Source organism: Cuculus canorus, chromosome 4 (genome assembly GCF_017976375.1).
Source record: "Cuculus canorus isolate bCucCan1 chromosome 4, bCucCan1.pri, whole genome shotgun sequence".
In the NCBI taxonomy this organism is placed as follows: Eukaryota; Metazoa; Chordata; class Aves; order Cuculiformes; family Cuculidae; genus Cuculus; species Cuculus canorus.
The window spans coordinates 52746037-52760404 of record NC_071404.1 but is presented as its reverse complement, the minus strand read 5'-3'; the positions used below and the strand labels follow the sequence as shown (position 1 = coordinate 52760404).

The 14368-nt window shown below is 40.1% G+C and overlaps 1 protein-coding gene across 2 annotated transcripts in view; it reads left to right on the top strand.

Moving 5' to 3' along the window:
• LOC104055304 (alcohol dehydrogenase 1) overlaps positions 1–14368 on the top strand; it is a 44637-nt gene that overhangs the window by 26648 nt on the left and 3621 nt on the right. Inside the window, exons 1-7 of one of the 2 annotated variants that reach the window (XM_009556414.2) lie at positions 3438–3644; positions 6742–6843; positions 8239–8377; positions 11298–11385; positions 11494–11713; positions 12406–12666; positions 13547–13682. In XM_009556414.2, coding sequence (XP_009554709.1) covers positions 3627–3644; positions 6742–6843; positions 8239–8377; positions 11298–11385; positions 11494–11713; positions 12406–12666; positions 13547–13682 — 964 coding nt within the window. In that variant the 5' untranslated portion in view covers positions 3438–3626. Of the gene's footprint in view, positions 1–3437; positions 3645–6741; positions 6844–8238; positions 8378–11297; positions 11386–11493; positions 11714–12405; positions 12667–13546; positions 13683–14368 lie in introns of those variants that run through there. The other variant, XM_054064669.1, reaches the window with a different exon arrangement.

The following is a 14368-nucleotide window of genomic DNA, read 5'->3' as shown; positions in this document are numbered from 1 at the left end:
GCATCATGTGCACGATTAAGCAGGGTGAAAGCTACAGTTCATAGCAATGGCTTATAGCTTATGGCAAGATCAACCTTTTTCTTCAAATTTAAAATACCTGTATCTCTTGATAGGAAAAGTGAAAATACACATCTTCTGGTTTTGATTGTAGTGGATTGATTGAATAATTGAAATAATAAAACCGAAATAACTAAAAATAATAAAACACTACTCTGTGTAACATCCTGATTGTATTTGTATTTCTCAGCCAACTTTTATAACTTTGATTAAAAAAATACAGTTAATTGGGAGGCCAGCTTTTCTAAAACCTTATATTTTTTTTTAAATGTCTAGTATTTACCATAAAATATTCCCTCCGTACACTTAAGATCAAATACTCAAAATAGTGTATAAGGTAACTTGTAGGAGGAGAAAATACTTTCTTTTTTTCTGGGGCTTCTGATTTACTACATAACCCTACTTATGTTTTTATGGTGGCTACCTAGAAAGGACTAACTATATCCAACTCAAGTTTTTAAAAATTAAATTAATGAGGGAGGGTTTTCTTTACTAAATTGTTTAGTGGATTTTCTTTGGTACTCTGTCTCGTGAAACATACTTTTAGAATCCCACTAGTTATTTAGCAGCCTCAGAGTACGACATACAGTAATTGCAGGTGCAGTATGTTTGGGGGATTTTAGGGGCAAACAGGGGATTTTGTCACGCAAGGGTTGTCATCAAGGCACAAAGGTATGAAGCATGGGCTGATTTTGAGTTGTCACACATGGGGAGACAAAGAACCAGGACAGCTGGGGCATGTGTTAAGATGTGTACTTTGTTACTAAAATCACCTGCGTTGATTATTTTTAAATAAAGCCATCAAGTTGGGCTGAAACTGAGATTTCTTTCCTTATGTATCTTCTGTGTCTATGGACGGGGGGAAAGCACAAGAAAGCGATAGTTAGCAGAAAATACCTGTATCTTTTCTACAGCGTGTAAGAGACAGAAGGGCATTGTTGGAAGGAAGAATTCAAGAAATTCAAAGGGTGTGGAAGAGGCTGCAAAGTAGAAATCTTTCATACCGTTGTTCACTTATTTTTTAGTAACCTATGACAACAAAATGGACCGCAACTGTCTGCCTACAGGACAGAGTGCAAGCTGCAAACTATGTTTTTCCAGCATATTGCAGCTTTTTATGATTGTTTGGGATCTACAAGTAGTTGCTATAAAAGTAACTTAAGCAAATAGCCAGCTGGACTCGTTAAAAGGGAGCTGCCATTAAGATCTCACACAGTGCAGCATTGTCTTTATCCAAATACGGCAAATGAAAGGAAGGTTCTGAGGCAGGGTTTTTCATGAGATGCAGTACAACCAGCTTGACTTTCTTTGGTAAATTGAGGAAAGGGATCATTTGGGAAACCTCTGGGGTTTTTACAAAGCAGAGGGATAGATTAATTGACTGGGAAATTCAATCTAATCGTGTAACTAGTATGCCTGTGGAAAGAGGTACTGCTGCTGGTGCTGCAAGACAACAACTCACAGTGTGTTATAAAGATATGATAACATATACAACAGCAAAAAGGGAGAATGGGTGGAGTCAAGTGAAGGGCAGCAGTGTTAGTTGCCAAAGTAATGTGTTCTGTGAGGTCTGGATACTGTACAGTCCCCTCATTCAGCGCAGCCTTTTGACTTCAGTGGAAGCTGAAAAGATGAAGTATTATTAAGATATCAGAATCTGCCAGTATTTCTGGCCCTTTGCCTTTTCATACTTTCCTTTCCTTGATCCATATTTCTTCCACTCTAGTGCTACAAAAACACAAAGATGATTTTTTGGTTTTAAAAAGAATAGCTCTTTTAGAAATATTTTGTTGCCTTATGAAAAACATTTTCCAAATGTTAATTGAGGTTGAAATGGAAAAATAATAGGAAACTGTGCCTGAGTCCACTAGTTTAGACATAATGGAGGATCTTAAGTTACTCTTGAAACTTACTCTAATCTATCTCTTCACATCAGTTATCTATACCATCTTTGCCATCCAGTAGTTTGGGCTCAACAGGAAGGTATGAAAGTTATAGCACTGGTTGGTACTCTCATGTTTTAGCTTGTGGCAGGTTACTTATGAAAGCAAATTTATTCCTTGTTTGCAATCTACAAGCCCGGCTGTATTAATCTCAAGATTTTCAAGATAAACACACTTGCATATTTTAGTAAAGGCCAACTGAAGTATTGCATTGGAAGTGGAGATGGATTGCTGTACTGTTTTATGGTAGGAAAAGACAAGGAATTAGTTTCTGATACATGCAGTGCTCTCAAACGTATCTTAAACAAAGATCCTTCTTTGAGTCCCAGCTTCAGCTTTCCACAAAACTGTAGAAAAATAGGCAGGGAAGTACTCTGCTTCACCCTGCTGTCCCCAGGGAAGATTAGCTCTGACATCCTTGTCTGACCAGGTCTCACAAATACCCAAGATGATGGTGCCACACCATCTCCAAGCAATCTGTATTTTTGCTGTCTGTGCCCAGAAAAAGTTTTTTTCTGAAGTGTAGTTCAAATCTTCCTTGTTACAGCTTAAGTCAATTTGTTCTGTGGCCACCAAGGTGATGGAGAACAGAATATTAAAAAGAAAAGCTGCACAGAGGCTTTAGAAGAACATGATCACAGTGTTTCACCATCAGGTATCATTTCTTTGCTTAGAAAAGCTCTGATATTCATTGCTGAGCTTTGAAAATTTTCAGGTAGTGCCAGAACTATTACTCAACAATCCTGAGCAACTGCTGAACAGCAGAAAGCATCCAGAGACCTTTATACCCATCTATTAGATATTAGAAAGGCAATAAAGAAGTTATGGCCTGATGAACCTGAAAAGAAAGTGTCAGATGCAGGAAATATGAAAGGGGATATGGCAGAGAGTCAAACCTACTGGCTGAAAAGGGCAAACTTTCTTTTAGCGGCAAGTGGTTGGGAGATTGCAGCAAGGTGTAATCAGCAAATCATCCTGTTCACTGGAAGTCATTCCATCAGATTAATAAGTAGCTGGACTACAAAACCAAGGTGCAGCCAGACAGCGTGTTTCTTAAGCAGCTTGCACAATAGCATGTTTTAACATGTCAGCAGGGCTTCAGTGAGTGTCAACAAAGTAAATCAGCAAAGCCTTCTTGTTCTCACTGTGTTCCTGCCAATGTGAATTCAAAAGCCACTCTCCCCTTTTCTCTCTGCACCTACAGTGCCACTGAGAGCAGTAGGTTTGGAGGGCAGCCTCCCGGGGATGTGGGAACAAGGGACAACTTCCAGTCAGCGCTTTTGCTTTCTTCCCATGATGTTGAGGACAACCATAGGTGGGATGTGAAAAGAGTGAGGAAAAACATGACAAAGGAATTGGCAAGACAGAAGCACTGGGAAGAGAGAGGATTCAACAGACGGGTGGTTTATTTTCATTCTACCACTTTGGCTGATTAAGGGGTGGGACTCTGAGCTGGGAGGCTTGGGTAAAAGTTCAGAGCAGTGCACTTAAAGGACCACTTCACGAGATCGGCTTCCAGTGTATTGGACAGGACTTGTATCAGCAACCCGATTGTTTTGCAGCTGACTGAATTCTTGGCGCCAGAAATCAGTGGTGGCAAGATTCAAAACAGGAAAGTCGGTCAACATGAGCACAGCAGGCAAAGTAAGCAAAAGTTTATATTAGAAGTTTCTTCGCTGCAGCTGTGTAATGCATTTTTAAATGCAGTTTCTTTGCAGAGACACCATAAGTACTAGTGGTATGGCACAGAGGAGAGTTTAGGAGGAAGCTGGTACAGAAGAGCTGCCTTTACTTGCAGATCACTGTGCTTTCCTAGAAAATGGTTGTTTTGCTTGCCAAGGCAGTAATTTACTTGGTTATTTTAAGCGTGGAGGCAACGTGAGGTAACAGCACCAGAATAAGCTCTCCACAGGATTAGCGAACTATTTTTAATCTCTGATTAGACATTTAAAATATGTTATGATGTAGTAAGCTTTCAGATCAATGTATTTATCAGCTGTATCAGTCTCCATTCTGAGATCCTAGAGTGGTTTAAACTATTTTTAGATTCTTTATAATTCATATTGGTTTGTTTTCTATAAAAAAAAAAGACATACTGTTAATATTGTGTTAAATTTCAGGGTGTAATTGTGCTGATGGTAGGACAGTCATTAAATTTGAATATGCATGTAACAAGTCTCGACCTTAAGTTAATGAACACCACATGTAGTGCAGTACTAAGCGGGGGCTGAAATGAGTATTTACATCTTAGCTAGAAAGTAAGTGACAAGAAAAATGTTGGTTAATACTAGTGCTGAGGTCAGTATACGCTGCTTTTTGCACTACTTGAGAAATGCAAACATACACCCACAAACATGCAAGGGAGCTCGATAGAGAGGAAACCATAGATGGAAAACAACTAAAGGCATACACCTTGCTAGAATGTGCCTTGAGAAAGTGCCTGGATGGTTTGCTATTACTGCCAGATACTTTCACTATTCTAAAACCAAAAGAAGAGAAAAGAAAAAATAATGCCTTGTTTAACTCTGAGATACCACAAATGTAAAAATAATTGTAGTTCACTTGTCAGTAGATTCACCAAGTTCAGTCCTTTATCTAGCTTTGGACTGAGCTTGGTAGATAAAGTGTTGCAATGGAACTGAATTGCCTTGTTTTCACTGTATTTGTCTTGGACTAATGTGTGAGTTATCATGCAGTTTAAGTGATAAGCAGCATAATCTTTGTTCTCTGTAAATAGGTGTGTTTCTACACCTACCCTCCCCCTGCTGCAGTAACTTGTAAGGCTGGTGGAACACACAAGCAGAAAAGCCCTGTGACTCCAGCTAATGTTTGACTTAATAGATCAAATAGGAGATCAAATAGGCAAGAGCGTACGATTGGCAATAGTCATCCATGGGATCCTGTTAAAGTTGGTAAAAGTTCACAGCAGCACAACCATCAGAACAATACATAGTTAACCCGTGTCTAATTGTAGGAGATATTTGTTCGTTTGCAGTAATCCACAGTTCTTACCTGTCTTTGGTCTAAACTCTGTGCGTGCTTTGCATGTGCAAGTTGTGAAATCGTTACATAAACCCTTTTTTTATGTAAGTTTTCTTGAAAGTGTGGCCCTTTAAAATGTGATCTTTGACCTCATTTGTGAATTTATTTCTAACCACACCTCCATTTGACGTATGAAACATGAAATTTACCACAAACATCTCTTGAGTAAACTTTTTCAAAGTGTTATGCCCATTTTCACTCTGGGTCTGGCTGCTGAAAGTGTGCATATCATATCATATCATATCATATCATATCATATCTTATATCATATCATATCATATCTTATATCATATCATATCATATCATATCGATCTTAAATGTTTCCTAGTATTACTTCCTAGTATTAGTGTCTTTGTTACCAGTTGACAGTTTGTTGATAGTTAGATGTTATTCCTTACTCTACTTCAAAAGCTTTGATACTAAAAAGTTTCCCTATTTTTTTTTTTTCCCTGAGAACTTTGCAGCATGCTGGTGTTAAGTTGTCCCAGTCCCAGGACCCCAGCCATGCAGGACAATTCTGCACATGCCAAACTTCTTGCATTGCCTCCATTTCCCCCTCAAGATAATGCCACCTGAATGCTTGCAGTCAGTAGGACTTTAATAGAGTGACTGAGGACTTAATAGAGTGTAGCCCATAAGGGTGACATGGAAAATCATATTCCATGGCCTGGAGTCGTTTAAAACCCAGGGATGGGCAGAGAACACCAAGGAAGAACAGCAATGACCATGGGGACAGAGAAGCCCCCACTATCCGTGAATAAAATAGGAGAGAGCTTGCAGGATGGAAACTGGGATTACCTGCTCTCGGAGAGCCTGGGCTGAGGAGTGGGCAATGCGCCTCTGTCTTCTGAGTGCATTTTCCCCTCAGTAGCAGCTGATTAGAGGAGCCCAGAGGCTCAGCAGCGCCTGGACAAAGCCTGTGTAGATAATGGACAAACTTCAGCCTAACGGATAAAAGATGCTGTCTCGGGTGTAGGGAGCAACCCCCTCTGAGTTAAATAGCCCATTTGAGAAGCAAAGTACCTAAGCATGGATAATTTTGCACTAAAGGCACTGCTGCTTTTTCAAGATTATGTGTGCATAGTGCTACATCATTCCACACAAGCGCCCTCTCAGCCATCACCTTATGGCTGAACTTGTACTGTAAGATAACATTCATGAGCCTCTATTATGGCTCTGAATTCCATTTTTAGCAGTTTTGTGAGTTCCTGACACAGGCAGTTAAAGGTGATGCAGACTTTACCACAACCTAATATATGGCATCACTTAGTGGGATGGTACAAAAGCACTCCGGTAATCTAATATGGCAAAAATAATCCAAGGAAATTAGAAAATAACTTGTGTGCTTGAACAATGTTTGCTACTGGACAATTCGAGAACAAAAGGAGCAATGAGAATGGAGCAGGTATCCAGTTATCCTATGAGACTAAGATATATGTTGTGAAAATTTTATATGATAGAAATGTAAACAAAGTAAGACATGATTTTGCGTTGGGGGGGATGGGCTTACACTGTGCTTTGGTGTTGGGATTTGTGTTGTGTTTTGTGTTTGGTTTGTTGTTTGGGGTTATTTTCTCATAGTTTTCCTTCTCCTCCCCCAAACAGAAGCAGGAGTTTCACTCGTAGAAATGTAAGAATCTGTCTGTGTGCTTATTTGCAAATGCAAGTGCCACTCCCTTTTCCTTTGCTCTGTTTGCAGGTTATTAAATGCAAAGCAGCAGTAACGTGGGAAGCCAACAAACCATTTTCTATTGAGGAAGTGGAAGTTGCCCCACCAAAAGCACATGAAGTTCGCATAAAGGTATTAAAAATAAAATTTCAGGAAACTGTTACAAATTGCATTCTATCTTGCTGTGTGTCAGAATTATTTCTGTAGATTCTTAGGTTCTAGACAGAAAACATTCACTAGGGGAGTAGATACCGTTCACTGAGCTCCTACAGAACGCGCCTCAGATCCTGAATTTGATCATAAGGTTCTTTTTTGTTAAAAAAAAAACCATAAGGAAGTTTTTCAGGATTGGAGTTTCTTTTGGTTTATTAAGACACCTGTGCTTCCAATTACAGTACAAGGCAAATATCTGAATCTCCTGCAGCAGAGAGCAAGAATCTCTCTTCTACTTTGAATCTGTGCTAGGAAATAGCTCAGTGGGGCTAGGTGCTTCTTTTTTTAACTGGCTAATGAATATCTGTTACATTTCAGGAAGTTTTCAGTGGAATTCAGTAGCTGTTTTCATTTTAGAGCAGTTTCAGATGTTATACAAATGAGGAGAGCCCTCTCATGGGGCTGATAACTCCATTTGTCAGAATAAAAATTGTAAAGACATACCTGAATGTTTCAAAAGAAATACTGCTGTGCTACCTGCAAGAAAATGCAAAATGTGATAGAAAATACTATGTGTAGCCTAAATGTTTTAATATATAACATATATATATTAAAATACAAATAACACATGGTAATTGTAATGTCATTGTATATAGTATTATGATATTGTATATTTTCTATAACGTATATATCTATCTTGTAATATAATATATATATATTTTATAAGCAACATAATGAGACAGTTATTTTATATTTTCACATTTTGTAATATTTCTATGCTATTATATACTTTATATATATATGTATTTATATATAAATATTAGGAATAATTTATTCTGATTATATGTAATTATATTGCTAGAACATTGATTCTGCCAGACAGTCAATGAGACTCCTTGAGTGCAGTAGTGCAAGCAAACATTCACAAAGGAGCCTTGCTTTGTAGATTAAAGACTAATACAAACCATGAAAATTTGAAATCACAAAGCCAGAAGTGTTTTAGCTGTATGTTTATTGTTTGGATACGTGATTTTAGAGGGAAGCAAGTGACTTAGAATCATAGAATAGTTTGGATTGGAAGGGACCTTTACAGATCATCTAGTCTAACCCCTCTGCAGTGAGCAAGAACATCTTCAACTTGTTCAGGTTGCTCAGAGCCCCGTCCAACCTGAACTTGGATATTTCCAGGGATGGGGCTCCTACCACCTCTCTGGCTAACCTGTTCCAACGTTTCACCGTCACCATCGTAAAAACTTCCTTCCTTGTATCTAGTCTGATATAAGGTATATCTCTAAATATATGTTGCAATTTCAATTCTATATATGACATGACGTAGTCAAATCCTGAAATATTCTTCTCTTTCCTCTAAATCAGATTGTGGCAACTGGGATCTGCCGCTCTGATGACCATGTGATAACTGGTGCACTGGTTATGCCTTTTCCAATAATTCTTGGGCATGAAGCGGCTGGTATTGTGGAGAGTGTTGGGGAGGGAGTAACTTCAATCAAACCAGGTAGGAAACAGCACTGTGACAAACCCTGTAATGAGTTTCCAGGCTCCTGTTTAAGTCAGAGATGATTACATGTGTATTTGTATTGCAGAGGAAGATGTTCTAACTTTGAGTGTTTACAAGGATACTTAAAGGACACTGTGCTGTTTACTTATTTTGCATTCCTAATCTTCATTTATTTTCAGATTTTCTATTCAATTTTTTTGGTTCTAGCAAAAACATCTTCAGCTTGTTTTTCCACTTATATAGTGCTTTTCCTATCATTGGACTAAGAACATAGATTCTTTGCTCTTGGTCATGGGGAATCGGCTATTATCGGTAGGTTCTTTAAACACAGTTTACATATTTTTACAGAATAATACAGGTATATTCATCTTCTACTCTTACCGCAGGGGCAAAGCAAAGTGCTAGACAACATGTCAAAACACCTTCTTTTAGTTCTCCTGGCAGCTAAACAATCCATTGACTTCAGCAGAGCAGAACTTAGGTGTTTTGATTCAATTACCTCCCTTGAAACGTGTTGGGGCATGACTGGAGTGCTCACCCTGCCGCAGGCTTTCCTCGCCTGCAGCACTAGGGCAGGTGAGCCAGCACTGCTCACTGAAAGCTGGATCCCTCTGAGGACACCTACCTGGATCAGCTGCTCCTCTTGCTACACCCTCTTTGAACCACAGCAGGTAGATAGAGAAGTCAGTGAAAGATGCTGATTTTCCTTCAACTGCTGCAAGACTCAATGGGATTTTTTACACACTTTTATGGGACTGAACAAATTCTAACAAGGGCTGAGATATAAAGACAAAATATGCTGCGGACAGAATCTGAATAGAAATGCTCCATTTTGTCTAGGCAGCATGTTACAATACCTAAATCGTTCACTTTTAACACCTCCATACTTCCAGTGCCTTTGTTCCTACTGGCAACAAGTACAAAGTCTGTACAAAGCAGGCTGGTACAGAATCATAGAATAGTTTGGGTTGGAAGAATCCTCAAAGATCATCGAGTTCCAACCCCCCCTGCCATGGGCAGGGACACCTCTCACTAGATTAGGCTGCCCAAGGCCCCATCCAACCTGGCCTTGAACGTCTCCAAGTATATATGATAAGAGTTTTATTAGTGATTTCTTCTTTAACTCCAGAACAATATGTGTATTGTAAATTTCAGCGGTAGCTCTGTTTTCTCCTACATCAGGGTTTATAAACCACTCTGTTGTCTAATTCTAGCTGCCATGTGTTTTGATGTGAACTGAAACATCAGGCCTGAAAAAAAAAAAAAAACACACAAACTCTCTCTCATTTTTTGGATGTGGCTTAATCTACACCTTCAAGTTCTGAAAAAGGGTCCAAGATGTGCAAAGTTTGTTTAGCAGACTGATTACTAAACCCATGTCACAGTTCTAAGTTAACTCAGAGTTCAGGTGGTAGGGGCATTTTCTGTTCTGTCGGTATTTTCCATTTTTTTATTGCAAATCAAAGATTTCCTTTGACTTTCAGTACATTGAAAATCAGCCACATTTTAGAACTGCCAAATTACAAATTTATCTGTATTAGGGATTCTCTGTTTAGGAATTATTACAGACTTACCATATGTTGATGTTGTAAAAAATGCACAGCAGTAAAAAATAGCACTGGGAAGATACATGCTACTTTGTTTATCATATAATTCATAGAATCATAGAATGGTTTGGACTGGAAGGGACCTTTAAAGGTCCTCTAGTCCAACTCCACTGTCATGGGCAGGGACATCTTCAACTGGATCAGGTTGCTCAGAGCCCCATCCAACTTGACCTTGAATGTTTCCAGCGAGGGCATATCTACTGCCTCTCTGGGCCACCCGTTCCAGTGTTTTGCCACCCTCACTGCAAAAAATTTCTTCCTTATACGTGGTCTATATCTGCCCTCTCTTAGTTTAAAACCATTACCCGTTGTCCTACTGCAACAGGCCCTGCTGAAAAGTCTGTTCCCATCTTTTCTATGAGAACCCTTTAAGTACTGAATGGCTGCAATAAGGTCTCCACAGAGCCTTCTTTTATTCAGGTTGAACAGCCCCAGATCTCTCAGCCTGTCCTCATAGGACAGGTGTTCCATCATTTTTGTGGCCCTCCTCTGCACCCACTCCAACAGGTCCATGTCTTTCACGTGCTGATGGCTCCAGAGGTGGACGCAATACTGCAGGTGGGGTCACGAGAGCAGAGTAGAGGGGCAGATTCAACTCCTTCGACCTGCTGGCCATGCAAATTTTGATGCAGCCCAGGATATGGTTGGCTTTCTAGGCTGCAAGTGAACATTGCTACCTCATGTCCATCTTTTCATATCCCATTGTGGATGAAATTTTGCTAAAGAATTACAGGTTGTTGTCTTAGCTTCTATGTGCCACTGCTTCTGTGAAAAATATTTTACCTGCCTTTACTTCAATGCAAGAGTAATAGGACTGCAAATAGGAAAGATACTCAAGAAGTCTGGCAAATTAATGCTTAATTTCCCATTCTTTGTATGGTTTACAGCTCTGTTATCTTGGGACACTAGCTTCCTGTCCTAGTTGCTGTCAGTTTTTATCTCTATTTCTTTATCTATGTATTAGTATTTTCCTTTTAAGTAGACAATGCAATAAACTGCTGAATGAGTACTTTGGGAATGTCAGTAGCTAACATAATTTTATGACATAGCTCAGACTCAGTTCTATGAAAGACACCAGGGATTTTGCATATTGAAATTCATTTTCATAACTCTGCACTAATGATGTCCTTTGTGAGAGAGAGAGAGAGAGAGAGATGGTTTGTCTTCCAAGAGCAGCAGAAGGAAATAAGACCAGCACTGCACTCCTAGTGCACATTTGCCTAGGAATTAAATAAATTTGCTTTATGGTTTTACCTGCATGCTTCTTGATTGCTTTTTTTAATTCTCTGTCATCACTGTTTTATTTATAGGAGACAAGGTTATTCCACTGTTTGTTCCGCAGTGTGGGGAGTGCAGCAGTTGCTTAAGCACCAAGGGTAATCTGTGCAGTAGAAGCGAGTGAGTTTTCCTGAGTTACCTACAACCCTTATTTGATTTTTATTTCTGCAAAATTGATCATGTGCAACATATTTCACTTGCTATTATTGCTGGTTTTCTTTCAAACAGCATTGGTCCAGCTGGTGGATTAATGGCTGATGGCACCTCTAGATTCACCTGTAAAGGAAAAACAATTCACCATTTTATAGGTACAAGTACCTTCACTGAATACACAGTCGTGCATGAAACCGCTGTAGCCAAAATCGATTCTGCTGCTCCACTAGAAAAAGTTTGTCTAATTGGCTGTGGATTTTCCACTGGTTATGGGGCTGCTGTGCAGACTGCCAAGGTAAGCTTCGTGGTGGGTGCTCCTAGTATCTCATGGGGTCCATTCAAGGCGGTGTGGCCTGCGAGTGGGTCATCAGCATGGCAGACAGGAAGTACGGACACTGTTGAGTTCAGGGTGAAAAGAAGATATTAGTCCTCTGCCTACTTCAGTGTCTCTGAGGTACTCTGAACTCTTCAATTCAGAATCCAGTCAAAATACTTAATACCATCTATTACATTTTTTCTCATTGCTTTATAATTGCTAGAAATATGTTACAACAGAGCTGATTTGTTTTATTGTAATTTAAGTTTAGGAATACATGGAAGCCTTTATATGGAACCCCGATAATTTGTAGCAATACATGAATGCGGCTTTTACAGCTGGCACTGTCTCCAGTGGAGTGACGCTACAGATCTTAAAATGACTGGCATATAAAGCATCATAAAACAAATGTGTCTTTAAACCTGAGGCTGAGATGTGTAATGAAAAACTTGTCTCAGAAATGTATTTTAGGAACAATTTATTTTAGCCACACGTAGGACTAGAACAGTACAACTGGCTACTGCACTAGTAGGTGTGCAAATTCCTTCTTAGCAGGTAATCTCTAGATTATGACAAGTGGCTTAAGTGAAAACATGTTGATAATCAGAAAATGCATTGTACTTTATTTACTTGGACTGTAACAGTATGCCATGTTTATATGGTTATTACAGGTAGAACCGGGCTCCACTTGTGCCGTCTTTGGCCTTGGAGGAGTTGGCCTCTCTGTTATCATAGGCTGCAAGGCAGCTGGAGCTTCCCGCATCATTGGTGTTGATATCAATAGTGACAAGTTTGCCAAGGCCAAAGAGCTGGGAGCCACAGACTGTGTCAACCCGAAAGATTTCAAGAAGCCCATTCACGAAGTGTTGATTGAAATGACTGGCCAGGGTGTGGACTACTCTTTTGAGGTCATTGGCCGTACTGAAACCATGGTATGCAAACAAAAGACGTGATCAAATGAGGTGTTGGCTTGTTAGCGTACTGAAAGCATGGTATGCAAACAAAAGATGTGGTCAAATGAGGCGTTGGCTTGTTAGTTCTCTCTTCACTATCCCACTAAGCACCAGGGCTGAGGAGCTAAGAGCCACTGGTAAAGTGGCAGGCTAACTTCAGACCAGTTAACTCCAGCTATCTACCACTGAGATGAAGGGACAGAAGCATGCTCAAAGACTTAGGAAATGGAACTTCACCCCTGGCCTAACTACGGTGGCTAAATTTCACATGGCCCACTATCTATTTCAACAGTGGTTTATCACTAATGACTAAGGTAAAATGGGAAAGGAGAACAAAGCTAGGATGTATCCAACCCATGACAGCAGATACAATGGTGTGAGCAGATACAATGGAAATTGTTTGTTGTGGTTTCAGTTACAAAAAAATAATCACAAGCTGAGCCCTGAGAGGGGAAGGAATCTTTTGTCTTTTGAATTTTTGCACTTTTGTGCCCATCTTAGAATCATAGAATAGTTTGGTTTGGAAGGGACATTAAAGATCATCCAGTTCCAACCCCCCTGCCATGGGCAGGGATATCCCACTAGACCTGGCCTTGAACACCTCCAGGGATGGGGCAGCCACAACTTCCCTTGGCAACTTGTTCCAGTGTCTCACCACCTTCACGGTGAAGAAATTCTTCCTTACGTCAAGCCTAAATCTACCCCTCTCCAGTTTATACCCATTCCTTCTCGTCCTATCACAACAAGCCTTCATGAACAGTCCTTCTCCAGCTTTCTTGTAGGCCCCTTTCAGGTACTGGAAGGCCGCTCGCTATAAGATCTTTTATGACTCTGGGTTGTCCCCCTATTTCAAACGCAGAGTGCAGCCTTGGCCTGTTGCCAATACAACTACGGAGTCAGTGTGATTGTGGGAGTCCCCCCTGCAGCTGAAAAGATCACTTTTGACCCCATGCTCCTCTTCACTGGTCGCTCCTGGAAAGGGTCTGTCTTTGGAGGTAAGGACTTGGAAAGATGTGTTTTAACTGGCTTGGGAAACTTGTCAGTCATCTTGAATGAAATGAGGTATATCTAAATTCATTGCTTAGATTGTCCTATTGCAAGTAGTATTTGCAGTAGTAGTATTAACAGCTATTTGGCTGACAAAGAGGGACAAAGGGAATTAATTATGGGAACTGTTAAGGGCAAAAGAAGAAGAGAAAAACAGAGAGAGAGAGGGAAAGAAGAGGAAGAGAAGATGAAGCAGAGAAAGGAAGATATAAAAATACAAAAAAGGAGACAGGGAAAAAAGGAGAGAAAAAAATGAGAAAAAAGAAAGGGAGAGAGAGAATGGTAGAAGAGAAAAAGAAAAGGAGTGAGAGGGGAAAGGGAAGAGAGAAAAATAGAGAAGACAAAAAGAGATATGGTGAAAGACAAGAGAAAAGGATAAGGACAGAAAAAGAGAAAAGATAATGGGAGGGAGAGGAGAGAGGGAAGAGGAGAAGAACAAAGTGGAGAGTGAGAGGCATAGAAAGACAGAAGTGGGGCAGGGGGAGAGAAGAGAGAACAGGAGACAGCACCCTAAAGGACACTGGGAGTCAGACCCCAGCTCAGCTCTTTGCAAGCTACCATCAGTCCCTTCCAGTTCTTTCCAGTTCTTTCTCTTTTCTGAGCTCTCAGCAGTCCCACATTCAGCAAGCGCTAG